Source organism: Haliotis cracherodii, unplaced genomic scaffold (genome assembly GCF_022045235.1).
Source record: "Haliotis cracherodii isolate W230 unplaced genomic scaffold, xgHalCrac1.p SCAF_6, whole genome shotgun sequence".
Lineage (NCBI taxonomy): Eukaryota > Metazoa > Mollusca > Gastropoda > Lepetellida > Haliotidae > Haliotis > Haliotis cracherodii.
This window is the reverse complement of record NW_027266319.1, coordinates 54,503,050-54,516,338: the sequence shown is the minus strand read 5'-3', so window position 1 is coordinate 54,516,338 and position 13,289 is coordinate 54,503,050. Positions and strand designations below refer to the sequence as shown.

Here is a 13,289-nt window from a genome sequence, read left to right as displayed (position 1 = left end):
GGTAATTGTTGTTACCCTGCCTGGCTTTCGGCGCACAGACACAATGTCGCTCTGGAAGTGAGGCAATCTTGAAAGCGACGTAAAACCCCATTTCACCTCAACCACATGTATATAGGAGGCGTATCAGGTATGAAGTCCCCAATATCTGTGATAATTATAAGCTTATATACTGAACAACAAAAGTTCCTGTGATATTCAATAAGATTTAATGCAAAGTTATGTTTTTTTCCAAATCTGAAACAATTTCGGTTTGCAACAGATAAAAGACTCCTGTAAGTGTTCATATGGTTTAATTTGCCATATTGACTTCAGAAAATGCGTGATATCATAAAAAAACATGTCTTTTTTGAACACGCCAAAATGTCAATTTACAAATCAATAGGGTGTGTGTCCACCTCCGGTTGCGATGCAAGCAACACATCTGGACCAGGCGTTGCACAAAATCCTGTGGGATATCTGTCCATATCAGCTGGAGCATGTTTCGAAGTTCCTGGAGTGTCTGTGAAACACGTGGTTGACATTGAAGGCGCCGATCCATCTAATCCCACATGTGCTCGATTGGAGAGAGATCAGGGGAGCGAGCCGGCCATGGGATGACATTCACGTTGTTCTGTTGAAGAGAATCCGGACAAGTCGAGCAATTATAGGCCGGGCTTTGTCATGTTGAAAGGTAAAACGACGCAAAAACGGTAGAACAACAGGGTCGATTATCTCGTCGCGGTAGCGCTGTCCATAGAGATTTCCCTCTACAATTATCAAACAGGTCCTCTGTCTTGCTGTAATCCCACCCCATACTATAACGATACCGCCCCCGAACCGATCTTCTTCCATGACACAATGATTGACGTAACGTTCACCTCGACGTCGGTACACTCGAATCCGTCCATCGCTGTGGCTGAGATGTAAACGAGACTCATCAGTGAATAGAACTTGTCCCCACTGCATTGCCGTCGAGCGTAGACGCTGTCTGCGCAACTGTAGACGTGCTAGACGGTGGTTTCCTGTCAAAATGCGACGTCTGGCAGGTCTTCTGGCGACAATCCCTGCACATCTGAGGCGACGATTTACGGTTTGTGAAGATATTCGTCGAAGTCCAGAGATGCTTCTTGCAGTCACTGTTGCTGGCTGGAATCGATTTCGTAGGTGTGTTGCTCGAATCAAGTTGTCTTGTCGATTATTGGTTACGCGTTGTCTGCCACTCCGAGGATGGTCTCTGACTGCTGTCAACTGCTTCGGCTGTTGCCATTAAACAATAAATCGTGTTTTTGTGGACGTTAAATTGTCTTGCAATATCACGTTGACTGGATCCTGCTTCAAGCATACCAATGGCTCGCAGACGCTCATTTTCGGACAGGCGTGGCATTTCGTAATGTTGAATTACGTAATAATTGCGTAATTGCTGTAAAAGGCGACTAACGGGATCGGGCGGTAAGGCTTGCTGGCTTAGTTATGCATGTTATCGTATACCAAATGCGTAGATCGATGCTACGTGTTTGTTTGTTTGTTGTTTAACGCCACACTCAGCAATATCCCAGCTATATGACGGCGGTCTGTAAAATAATCGAGTCTGGACCAGACAATCCAGTGCTCGACATCATGAGCATCTATCCACGCAATTGGGATCGATGACATGTATCAACCATGTCAGCGAGCCTGACCACCCGATCCCGTTAGTCGCCTTTTACGATAAACATAGTCGCCTTTAACGGCATGTATGGGTTGCTGAAGACCTTTTCTACCCCGGAATCTTCACGGGTCTCGATGCTACATGTAAGGATCATATTTCAATCAAAGTAATGACATCATATTTCACCTATTACACATACATGAATAATTGACATTTAATTACCACCAAACCTTATCTAGATTATTGTAGTTAATCGTGCGTGGAGACTGAAAGGTATTGTGATAGATAAAGTGAAGTTTTAAGCTTTGCCTCATTGGCAAATTAGTTTGAAGGATTGAAAAAATAGTGAACGTGCTTTATATGTAGTAATTTGATGTATATGAAAGGATACATCTTCCCGAGGCAAGGGACTTAACTGACGAGAAAAGTCCAGTTTCCACCCTTGCCGAACTCGGCTGGTATTATGGAGTTACATTTTGGCTGGACTAACGAGTCTATGCATAGTCCAGTCAAAATCGAAATCCGGTTCGCAATCTGTCGTGCAGATTTCCGTCGATTGCAGGATTTCCAAAGCATGTGCACCGCTCACTCTTTGTCCAAATTTATTTTCCAAATTGAATTCTTTTCATGATTTTAATCAAGGTGCTCACATGATTTGATGCACTTTGCGATGTAAGACCCGTTTTATCACAACATCTTGATTATCGACCAGATCGTCTTGACTGGGCGCCGCCATTTTATTTGAAGCAAATGCAAGTGAATCAGAAGTGGAATCTGATTGGTCCATAGGAGAGGCTTAGAATGGTCTTACTCGTAAAGGCCACTGGAGGCGCTACGATTGAGCCAAGGAATTCCAGCCTAGTTCGGCAAGGGTGGAAACTGGACTGAGAGAGTCAGTTAACTCTCTTGCCTTGTCTTAACTCTGTCCATGTATATTATGGGGTGTTGGTTGATGCTGCATTCAGTAATATTCAAACTGTATGAACCGCGGGTTAGAGGACACAACCCAGTGATTGATATTCTGAGCAACGATCGTCGCCGTCGTAACACAAGACAACACAAAACCATTAAGAAAGACAAACCTGCTCACCTGATTCAAGTATCACCACAAAGGAAGCACTACGTAAAAGGCGACTGTGCTTGTCGCAAGAGACGACTAACAAGATCGGGTGGTCAGGCTCGCTGACTTGGTCGATGCATATCATTGATGTCAATCACTTGATTGTCTGGTCCAAACCCGATTATTAAGAGACAGCCGTCATATAGCTGTAATATTGCCGAGTGCGGCGTTAAACAACAAACATTTGTTCCACATATACAGGTCGGCCATATTCAGCGTGTATACGTTTAGAACTGAAGTTAAAAAGGTGAATACAAACGTATTAATTTATTAAATAGAATTGTTCTTGCATGTTTTATGGAACCACTACTATTTAGATTTACAGAGGTACCAAACAATAACTCTGCACTACCAAGTTACAGCTTTAATGGGGCTGTGGGATCCGGGGTAGAATAGGTCTGTAGCAACACATGCTTGCCGTAAAAGGCGACTATGCTTGTAAGAGGCGACAAACGGATCCCAATTGCATGGATCGATGTCAATCCCTGCATTGTTTGGTCCATAAGTGATTATTTACAGGCCACCATCATCTAGCTGTAATATTGCCGACTGTAACGAAATAATTATTTGTCTTTTGTGCGTCACTTTAAATCCAATAACAAATATGAAACATTCCCAGTGTTATTATGTAGTGTCATAACATGAACACAGACGCATTTCGTTGTGTATTTAAGAGCTGGGTTCCATGTATGCCGAGTTGTGTTTATATATACATTTTCATGGTACCAAAATAAGAAATAATGTTCCTCCCACTTTTTTCAATAAAATCATCAAATATTGTACCTCTACTTTTGGACCCGTGAAGATTCCGGGTTAGGACAGATCTTCAGCAACCCATACTTGCCGTGAAAGGCAACTATACTTGTCGTAAAAGGCGACTAACGGGATCGGGTGGTCAAGCTCGCTGACTTGGTTGATACATGTCATCGATCCCAACTGCGTGGATCGATGCTCATGATGTCAATCGATTATTTTACAGACTGCCGTCAAATAGCTGGAATATTGCTGAGTGCGGCGTTAAACAACAAGTAAAAATAAAAAAAATACCCCTTTTTGAAAAAACATTTATTATTTGAATATGAACTTACCTTCACGGCGCTATAACGGCAGCAGGACAGCAGGTTGTGGAACTTATGTAATACCTTTCCTACTTTTAAATGGAGGATTGAAATTCCCGAGTATATTAAGAAATGGGAAATGTGCATGTGGTTATCTGTTATTTCTGGTATGTATTAAGACTTTGTAAAATAAGGATAGGACGACTTGTATGGAAGTATTTGTCGTATAATAAATAAAACATATGTATTAATGTGTATAAAGGATGAATATGAGGATAAGAATAAGGTTTGATAGTTGTTTCAAGTAGAAATCGTTTATGGATAATACAAGAATGTTGTATAACGCCAAATCGGGAATACCTACAGTCCGTTTGATTACATCTGAGACCGATGAATTGCTCACTACCTGAAAATCTAATAATTGCAACAAAACCAAAATGTGCACAGCGACATGAATTGGACAGACCAACTCTGATGGTTTGTCTCATAATTTTGGAGACCCGAATAAAAAAATTGTTTAACAAACGATCATCATATTGTTGACATTTTTCGCCATCCCATGCAAGGGAGGACTAGTCACTCATGGAACAGCTAGGTAATGACCAAGCATGTCCACCGTATATTGGGAGTCATCTCAAAAGCCGTTTTGGGTGTTCAATCGGAGTCACTGTTACAGGTTTCTGAAGCCGTGACAGTGCTTTCGGAATCGGTGTCGCTGTTGTCCGAATCGCTATCGCCGCTGTCCGAGTCTACCCTGATGATCACTGGCTTGATTGTGGCATGGTCCAATCCACTATGATCCAAATAATGTCTCTCTATTTAATTCTCAACTTTCTCAACACACTTTTGCCACGTTTCCTGCGTGATGGTGTCTATTGATTGTTGAACCAGTTTCTGTACATCCCGCAGTTTGAATGTTGTATTTTGCCTGGCAACAATCGATTTAATGATACCCCAAATTAGTTCTATTGGGTTTAAATCGCAATGATAGGGCGGCAATCGGAAAACTGAATGGCCATGTTCTTTAAGATACTCGTCAACTTTAAAGACAGGTGTGGTTTTATGAGACTTTAATAACATACAGAACAGGTTTCGTTGCTTTTTGTGGATCGGTATTGCTTTGTGTGTCAACCATTCTATCATATCGCCCTTCCTACTGTTAGACGTTGGGGCTTTTGTGTTAGGTACCTGAACGCCATGATATGGAGCATTGTCCATGACAACCAGACTCTTGGGGGGCAATACCGGTACCAGTTGAGTTTTAACTCATTCTAGGAATACCGCTCCGTTCATTTCGGTATGATAGTCTCGGTTGTCCTTGGATTTTGCCTTGAAGACTAGCGAACAGCCTGGTAGGAATCCCCGACTCTTGCAGCCAGCATGGAGCACAATAAGCCGCTCACCCTTGCCAAGTGGCAATTTCCTGGCACAGAAATCAGAAGAGGAGCTAGGGAACCATTGTGTTCCTGTGGTATGGGAAGTGTTTACCCACGTTTCGTCCAAGTATACGGGCTCATAACCCTCGTAACGTTTTTCTCGTGTTGTGCGTAAGAAATGATTCCTTAGTCGAACAATATCAGACCTCTCGCATAATGCATGTCTATTTTCGGAGCCTACTTTTTTGTAACGGAAACCAAATTGGTGTAGCAATTTCCATAACTGATATTTTGAAATGGTCAAAGAATGATTTGTCGCCATATATTTTTAGAGTACGGAGAGGGACATAGATATTTTGTTTATACAGAGTCTTAATGGCGTTACTAACCATCTCTTGTTGAAATGAATCGACTTTAAAACATCGCTTGGGTTTTGAGATAGTCCCCTCAGGTGTATCCCTGGTATGGGATGGCGAAAAATGTCAACAATATAATGATCGTTTGTTAAACAATTTTTTTATTCGGATGTCCAAAATTATGAGACAAACCATCAGAGTTGTTCTGTCCAATTCATGTCGCTGTGCATATTTTGGCTTTGTTGCAATTATTAGATTTTGAGTTAGTGAGCAATTCATCGGTCTCAAATGGAATCAAATGGACTGTAAATCAAATCATTTGTTAAAATATCTTTGTGAAAAAGTCGAAATATTTGGCTCCCTAGGTTGAAGCAGTTGCATCATAAAGTAACTATAATTCTTAGGTCTTTTGGGATGACGCGGCCGCGGATCACATCACCAAGCTTCCGCTCCCAGGGTAGTCACTGTATCAACAAGACACCGGATGCGGTCCGGTATTTACTGGAGTTTCTGGTATGTATTAGGATTGCGTGTCATCGTGCCCCAGGGCGTGGGACATGCACATGTGCTTATCTGAACAGTAGATGTGTGTTTATGTGCAGGGACATATTAGGTCTCCGTGTGTTGTTAACAGCCTAGTACACACTCACACTCACATTCAAGCACGCGCATGCACACACAGACACACCACACACACGCATTCAGTCACATCTTCATGTGTTTTTTTCTTGAGCAATTAACGATTCTCTGGTCCGGACTTATGCCAGTTTTATAGTGCTGGCCCGCTGAGATACCATGCCGTAGTTTAACATGAATACCCCACTCAGACACAGTATGCTGACCGAGACAACCAGTCCTTGTTTTAGCCCCTTAATGCTGAGCGCCAGGCAGGGTAACAACAAGTACCATCTTTAACATTTTTTGGTATGACGCTGTCGAGGATCAATCCATCGTCCTTCCACTATGGGTAGAGGCTCTAAACACTACACCACAGAGGCGATCTATGACGACAGTAGACGAGACAATAGAACAGAGGCTGATAATGTCAGTCTGGTGCGTGCATTAAGCTCATCATCATATGATATCGACAACTATCGTGTAATGCCGCCACTGACTAGTTTATTACTTTGTACTATGCCACAGCAGGGACAAGATGGGTTTGTTTGTTTGTTTGTTTGTTTGCTTTTTTTAAAATTTGAGTCTGGACCAGACAATCCAGTGAATGACATCATGAGGATCGATCCACTCAATTGGGATGCGATGACACGCATCAACCAAGGGAGCGAGCCTGACCACCCGATCCCGTTAGTCGCCTCTTGCGACAAGCATAGTTGCCTTTTACGGCAATCATGGGTTGCTGAAGACCTATTCTACCCCGGAACTTCACGGGTCCCAGGGACAAGAAGATGTCTTCCACAGCATACGTGAGAATCTAATCCGCTTAGCTGTAAATGCATTTATCACTCTGCTAACACTAAAGCATAGAATGTGATGGGTTCGCAGACCCTGAGAAAAGAAATAATTGGTGGACAGATTTATTCAATCAAAGACAATATTCACCATACACTGATCTCATGTCAAGGGGCAGGATCATCTGAGCGTGTATTAAACCCGAATCCACTGATGAGGTTCGCAATCAATTTATACAACACTTCCAACACAGCATAATGATCATAATCACAACGATTACATATTATTACACAGCGGCACAAAATTTAGGCATCGCGTGACCCCGTGGTGAGTATCACTGCCAAATAAGGAATGACCACTATTGAAGCAGGAAGCTCAGAAACAATACCAAGTGCAAGAAATTGAGAAAGTTCTTGATCTTCATTTCTTCAAGCAGTCTTCTCAACGCACATCCTCTTGACTTTATCGAAGATCTGTGGTCCGTTCTCCTGGTTGCACTTACCCGAATACACCATCCGTCCACCCTCACACACGACGAAGTTGGCGGTGTTTTCCCATGCCGACCATTCAGCCCAGTGGTTCAAGCCGTCGGGAAGACCCTTGCAAGTTGGGTAGGTCACATTACAGGGTCTACAGTGAGCAACCTCGCATTGGTTCACGCGGTAGTCGCCTGTCAGAGAGAGAGAAGGTTGTAAACCCTTGAGTTGTAAACCATTGTGGACGAAACAAGACAGTGATTGTGAGGAACGGCCAACGTAGTCGAGTACGATGACACCTACCAACCAAGTCACAGAACCTCATACGACCGGCATAGCTTGATGGGTTGGTTGGTTGGTTGTTGATTAACGCCGCACTCACCAATATTCCAGCTATATGACGGCGGTCTGTAAATAATCGAGTCTAGACCAGACAATCCAGTGATTGACATCATCGATTCACTTAATTGGGATACGATGACATGCATCAACCAAGTCAGCGAGCCTGACCACCTGATCCCGTGAGTCGCCTCTCACGACAAGCATAGTCGCCTTTTATGGCAAGCATTGGTTGCTGAAGACCTATTCTTCACGGATCAGCTTGATGGGCACCTACTCTAATCAAGAGTGAGTGAGTTAATGCTTTACGTCACATCGGCAATATTTCAGCCATATCGTGACGAGACTCTAATCAAGAACCTTCACAGGCTGAATATGCTCAAGTATCCCATGCTGATCGTGAAAGTCGACTCGACTTATGAGTGAGGGGTTTTACGCCTCTGTTAACATTATTCAAGCCATATCAGGCGAGGGAACACCAGAAAGGAGCTTCACGCCTTCTACCCTTGTGGGGAATCGTACAGTTCCATTGGAAGGGTGGCGCCTGGTATGGCCAACTATCGGCAGTCAGTTACCGATGCTGTTGGGAGTTGCTCAGACTGGTATTCCTGATCCATACGTGATTATGAACTGTACGCTTTGACACATCTGTTTTATTGCCAACAAAGGCTTAAATATCCATATTTCACTCACTCGCTATCACCGTGTTCTAGATTAAAGACTTTCCTCTATGAATGTCATAGGTAATGATATACTCACAGCGATTTTTGGGTTCGACTCTTTCACCGCATTCCACCATGGTGTAGTGCTCGCATCGTTTAGTGATGACGTTGTAAAGTTGGGGGAAGGTGCACTCCCTCAGATGCTCAGGCCAAAAGTACCCCTGCTTCGGCTCAGAGCAGTTGTAGTACTGGGCACAGTTGGTGGGGTGGGGGATCACGGCACTAGACTCCGGCAGACAGATGACCGTCTCTGCTGGGTTTTCCTTGGTACCTGTCGAATAATATTATCATTTCAATCAAATATTTCGATTTTTTTTTAATAATCAAAAGGGGTGAGCGTTTATCGTACAGACACGTATGCCTAAGTATATCTGAATATACATAGGGAGAGCAATCGTCCAGCGAGTTTTCCAATTTAATGAGGTTTCTGGACTGACATGGAATCCGGACTATTGGAGATCTGGACTATGAAGGTCTCAGAAATGACATGGGAAAAGGATTGACGAATTTCCGGATTAACACGGTTTCTGGATGATCAAGGTTTCGGACTAACAAGGTTTCCAGCTTAACAGGGTTTCCGGACTAACATGGAGTACAGGTTTTTGACTGTGTTTGTATATCAATTCACGATCATATGTCCGCAAAGCAAGTACTTCTATTTGGCAAAATCAGTTTGACGTATGTCCATTAACTGAGTTTGAATGCGTTGTTTTAATGTGTTGCTCGTATATCACTGCGTTGTTGTCGTCATGGAGAAGACCCCTGAAGATCCGGGTTAGAACAGGTCTTCAGCAACACATGCTTGCACACATGCGACTTTGCTTGTCGTAAGAGGCGACTAACGGAATCGGGTGGTCAGGTCGCTGACTTGGTTGAAGCATGTCATCGATCCCAAGTGCGTGGATCGATGCTCATGATATCAATAACTGGACTGTCTGGTCCACACTCGATTATTTACAGACCGCCGACATATAGCTAGAATATTGCTGAGTGCGGCGTAAAACAACAAACCAACCAACCAACGTCATGAAGAATACACAAATACACGCTTTTGAGGTCTTTTGTTTTGACAAACATTATTCAAGCTCACGACCAGCAAACGCGTGGCACAATAAACTGCACCGGTGTCGAAATGAAACAGGCGGTTGCACATGCAGTCCGAGATGTTACGGGTAAAAGATTTGATGTACGTGGTGAACAAACCATCACAGTGGAACAGTTCATGTTGATAGGGGACGTCAGCTAGTTTGCTGATATTGTTCGTGATAAATAATACAATAAATCAATAGAGTGACTTCACAAGAAATATATATTTTTAACTAGCTTGCTACACGATCTGATGAACTTGTTCCAGTAAACAAGAAGACTTCAAATGATCTGATTAGTCCCGGGGCATAACTGCTGTGAGCGGCAATATCTTATTGACCTGCACAACGTCTCCCGGTCGGTGCCACACCTCGACGACAGGGACGGCCGACTGTGTATACAGCCACACCACCTCGACTTTATTCTCAGCTAAAATGTTGCCGAAATACTTGCATCATCACCGGCGACGAGAATTGACGTTGTACAACACAAAGCAGGTATTTTTCGCGGTTTGCTGACGAGAGTGAGTGAGTGAGATAGTATGGTGTTACGCCGCTTTTAGGAATATTCCAGCAATATCACGGCGAGGGACACCAGAAATGGGCTTCGCACATTGCACCCGGGTCTTCGGCGTGACGAGCGAACGCTTTAACCACTAGGCTACCCGACCGCCCCTTGCTGACGAGAACATTTGGAAGAAATCATTGCTGAGTGGCGTCAGCTGCATGCGTAAACGACGTCTGTTTTGGCGGACTGTCATATTACGTATAAAGCACATGCAAAATACTGCCGTCTTGAGCAAAGAAAGCTTGTGTCTGTCTCGTTGTGATTTTCCTTCACGGAATCGAAGTGAGGGATGAAAACATTGAATATCAGGTAGGCTGTGCTTGAAGTTACAGAGAACATTGCATCTTGGAGAAGAAAGTTGTTGGTCGCTCAGTTTTTGTACATGATTATTGGTAGAGTTCCTAGGGCAACCATTTTTATACGTGCAAGGTATAAAGTGCATTTTAAACCAATATCTAGGAGATGAATTTTAACGTAGATTACAAATTCATATTAGAACTAACTGTATCAGCCAAATCCGCTTAGTGAGTGACTTTAAGGTCCGTGATGTTTTAGCCACGTAACGACTCAAGTTAAAAATCCAGTTTCCACCCTTGCCGAACTAGGCTGGAATTATTGAATTTTGGCTGGAATAACGAGTATATGAAAAGACCAATTAAAATCGCGTTACGATATCGACATCCGGTTCGTAAACTGCCGTACAGATTTCGGTCGTTAGCAGTTTTTGCAAAGCATGTGAACCGCCAACTCGGCATCAACAGATAATTTCCAAATCTTTTCATGTTTTTAATCAAGGTGCTCATGTGATTTGATGCACTTCGCGAAGTAAGACCCGTTAAGTTTTATGACAATAAAGATTTTGATTAGCGATCAGATCGTCTTGACTTGGAGCCGCCATTTTGTTTGAAGCAAATGCATGTGATGTGAGATGTGGAATCTGATTGGTCAATATGAGGGACATAGAAGGGACACAACTCGTAATAGCTACTGATGTCGCTACGATCGAGCCCAGAAATTCCAGCCTACTGTAGTTCGCTAAGGGTAGAAACAGGGCTTTTACAGTCAGATAACTCCCTTGCCTTTGGAAGATGGCCCACATTGGGAATAGAAAGAGTGAGTGAGCATGCTTTTACGTCGCTTCTAGCAATATTCTAGCAATATATCGGCGGGGGACTCGGGAATAAAACCAGAGTCTTCGGCTTGGCGAGGCTACGCGTTAACCACGGGACTATCCAACTGCCCTCATATTTCAGTTCAGGAAGATAGAATCGATTATTTTTAAACTTAAATAAATCCTCTGAATAGAGTGGGTCAGTATGGTTTTACGCCTCTGTTAGCAATATTCAAACAGCGTCCCGGCGGTGGAAATCCATACATGAGCTTAACCATGTGGGGAATCGAACCCGCGTGATGAGCGAACGCTTTAACCACTAGTCTATCCAACCACCCTCTGAATATAGAGTTTAATACATAGTACTTACATTTGTCGTAGATGGATCCCTCGGCTACGCATGAATTGGTCTCGGGGTCGAACACGCTGTCTGCACAGTTGAACTTGTACAGGATCTCATTGGTGCACACATAGAAGACCGAACAGTCATCGGGATCTGGTCTGAAGTCGGGGTTGCCTTTAACCACACAACTACCCACTGAAGTTGAAGCGGTTGCCATGGCCACGATTAAGCAAGCGAGTACAATTCGAAATGCCATGATGAAATAGAACGGCAGCGACACGATTTCACCGAAAGTACTTAACCAGTTATACGTGAACTCACTGCGTTTAACCTTTCTCACGAGCAATATACAGTTTTATCGTATATGCCTGTGAATTCTGATCGTATTTATACCCATCACAGACATGGAAATAGGTGACTTCCCGGCTGGTTTCTTGTGTGACGTCACCGCCGTAGAAGATTCTGTTTGTCGAATCTGACAGCTGATTGGCGCACGGAGACTCGTTTTCTTCATGTGACGTCACGTGCGCCGCCTGGTAACAAATCAGCGATCTAACTGACTAACGGCTTGTAAATATAACAAGCCGTCAGTTACCCCTTCTTTTCAATTTCAATGTACTGTTTAGCCAACCGGGGATACAGTTTTACAAACTGATTCATGAATAACTTAATGTACAATTGGCTGTATAATTTAAGAGATTCTTCAGAAGATTGGTTACTTGTTTGTCGAGGGCGACAATGTTTCTGTCGTCAACAAGGAATCAGTTCCTCGTCTGAAACGCGAGGGAGGGCGCTAAGCAGGGGAAAGGGTAAGCTTGTTTTCCAAAGTTCACCATAGTGATGCGTACATGTATATACGTTCCGATAGACGGGGTGACGGATGTGCCTATCCCAATGAAGGAGTAATTAATTATGCTACTTCTAAAATAAACACTATTCATGGAAATTATAAATATCAAGTTCGCGGCTTGAACGTTAATTGAGACTCATCATCAGTTGTTGATAATATACGAGTACACATGCAAAACCCTTTATTTTAACCTTCATCTACCTATGTCATTTTAAATACACGTAAATACATCACTTCATCTCGTCCCCCGCGCATGTTACCTCAATATGTGACCGTAATATATACCTCAATATATGACCCAAATACATACCCGTTTAGTTCCGGGGTAGAAAAGGTCTTCGGCAAACCATGCTTGCCATAAAAAGCGAGTATGCTTGTCGTAAGAGGCGACTAACGGGATCGGGTGGTCAGGCTCGCTGACTTGGTTGATGCACATATCGTATCCCAATTACATGGATCGATGCTCATGATGTTAATCACTGGATTGTCTGGTCCAGGCTAAATCACTTACAGACCGACGTCATATAGCTGGAATATTGGTGAGTGCGGCGTCAACCAACAAACATACCCTAAGCACATTACCTTATCACATCCAATCACCTCATCAAAAGCCTGATCAAAGCATGTGAGCTCAGAATATATCGTCAAAGCTCGTCTGCGCAATTTCTCTTAAACTATTCAGTGGATTCATCTCAAACTTAGTACATATAATCTGTGTCATATGGAGGGGTGCAGTCAAAAGAAAAAAATTGTTTTTATTAATTTTCCATTTTTTTATGAATTTTTCAAACCCTATGTTATGGGCTGATGATCTCGTCGCGGTAGCGCTGTCCATTGAGATTTACCTC

The 13,289-nt window shown here is 43.1% G+C and overlaps 1 protein-coding gene across 1 annotated transcript; it reads right to left on the bottom strand.

Annotated features, from left to right (window-relative positions):
* Positions 1 to 7,375: 7,375 nt before the first annotated feature.
* On the bottom strand, positions 7,376 to 11,848 carry LOC139446139 (uncharacterized). Its single transcript, XM_071227437.1, has 3 exons — positions 11,619 to 11,848; positions 8,522 to 8,755; positions 7,376 to 7,617 (listed from the first exon to the last, which is right to left on the bottom strand). The coding sequence occupies exons 1-3, from the start codon at positions 11,845 to 11,847 to the stop codon at positions 7,376 to 7,378; spliced, it is 705 nt and encodes a 234-aa protein (XP_071083538.1). The 5' UTR covers position 11,848.
* Between the last annotated feature and the right edge of the window lie 1,441 nt (positions 11,849 to 13,289).

Bases quoted from the DNA above. Each gene is read 5' to 3' on its own strand.
- LOC139446139 (XM_071227437.1), bottom strand. From the start codon at position 11,847: ATGGCATTTCGAATTGTACTCGCTTGCTTAATCGTGGCCATGGCAACC. The intron at 8,756-11,618 runs GTAAGTACTATG...ATTATTCGACAG, and splicing joins GGGATCCATCTACGACAAAT to GTACCAAGGAAAACCCAGCA. The intron at 7,618-8,521 runs GTGAGTATATCA...TCTCTCTGACAG, and splicing joins AGTCGAACCCAAAAATCGCT to GCGACTACCGCGTGAACCAA.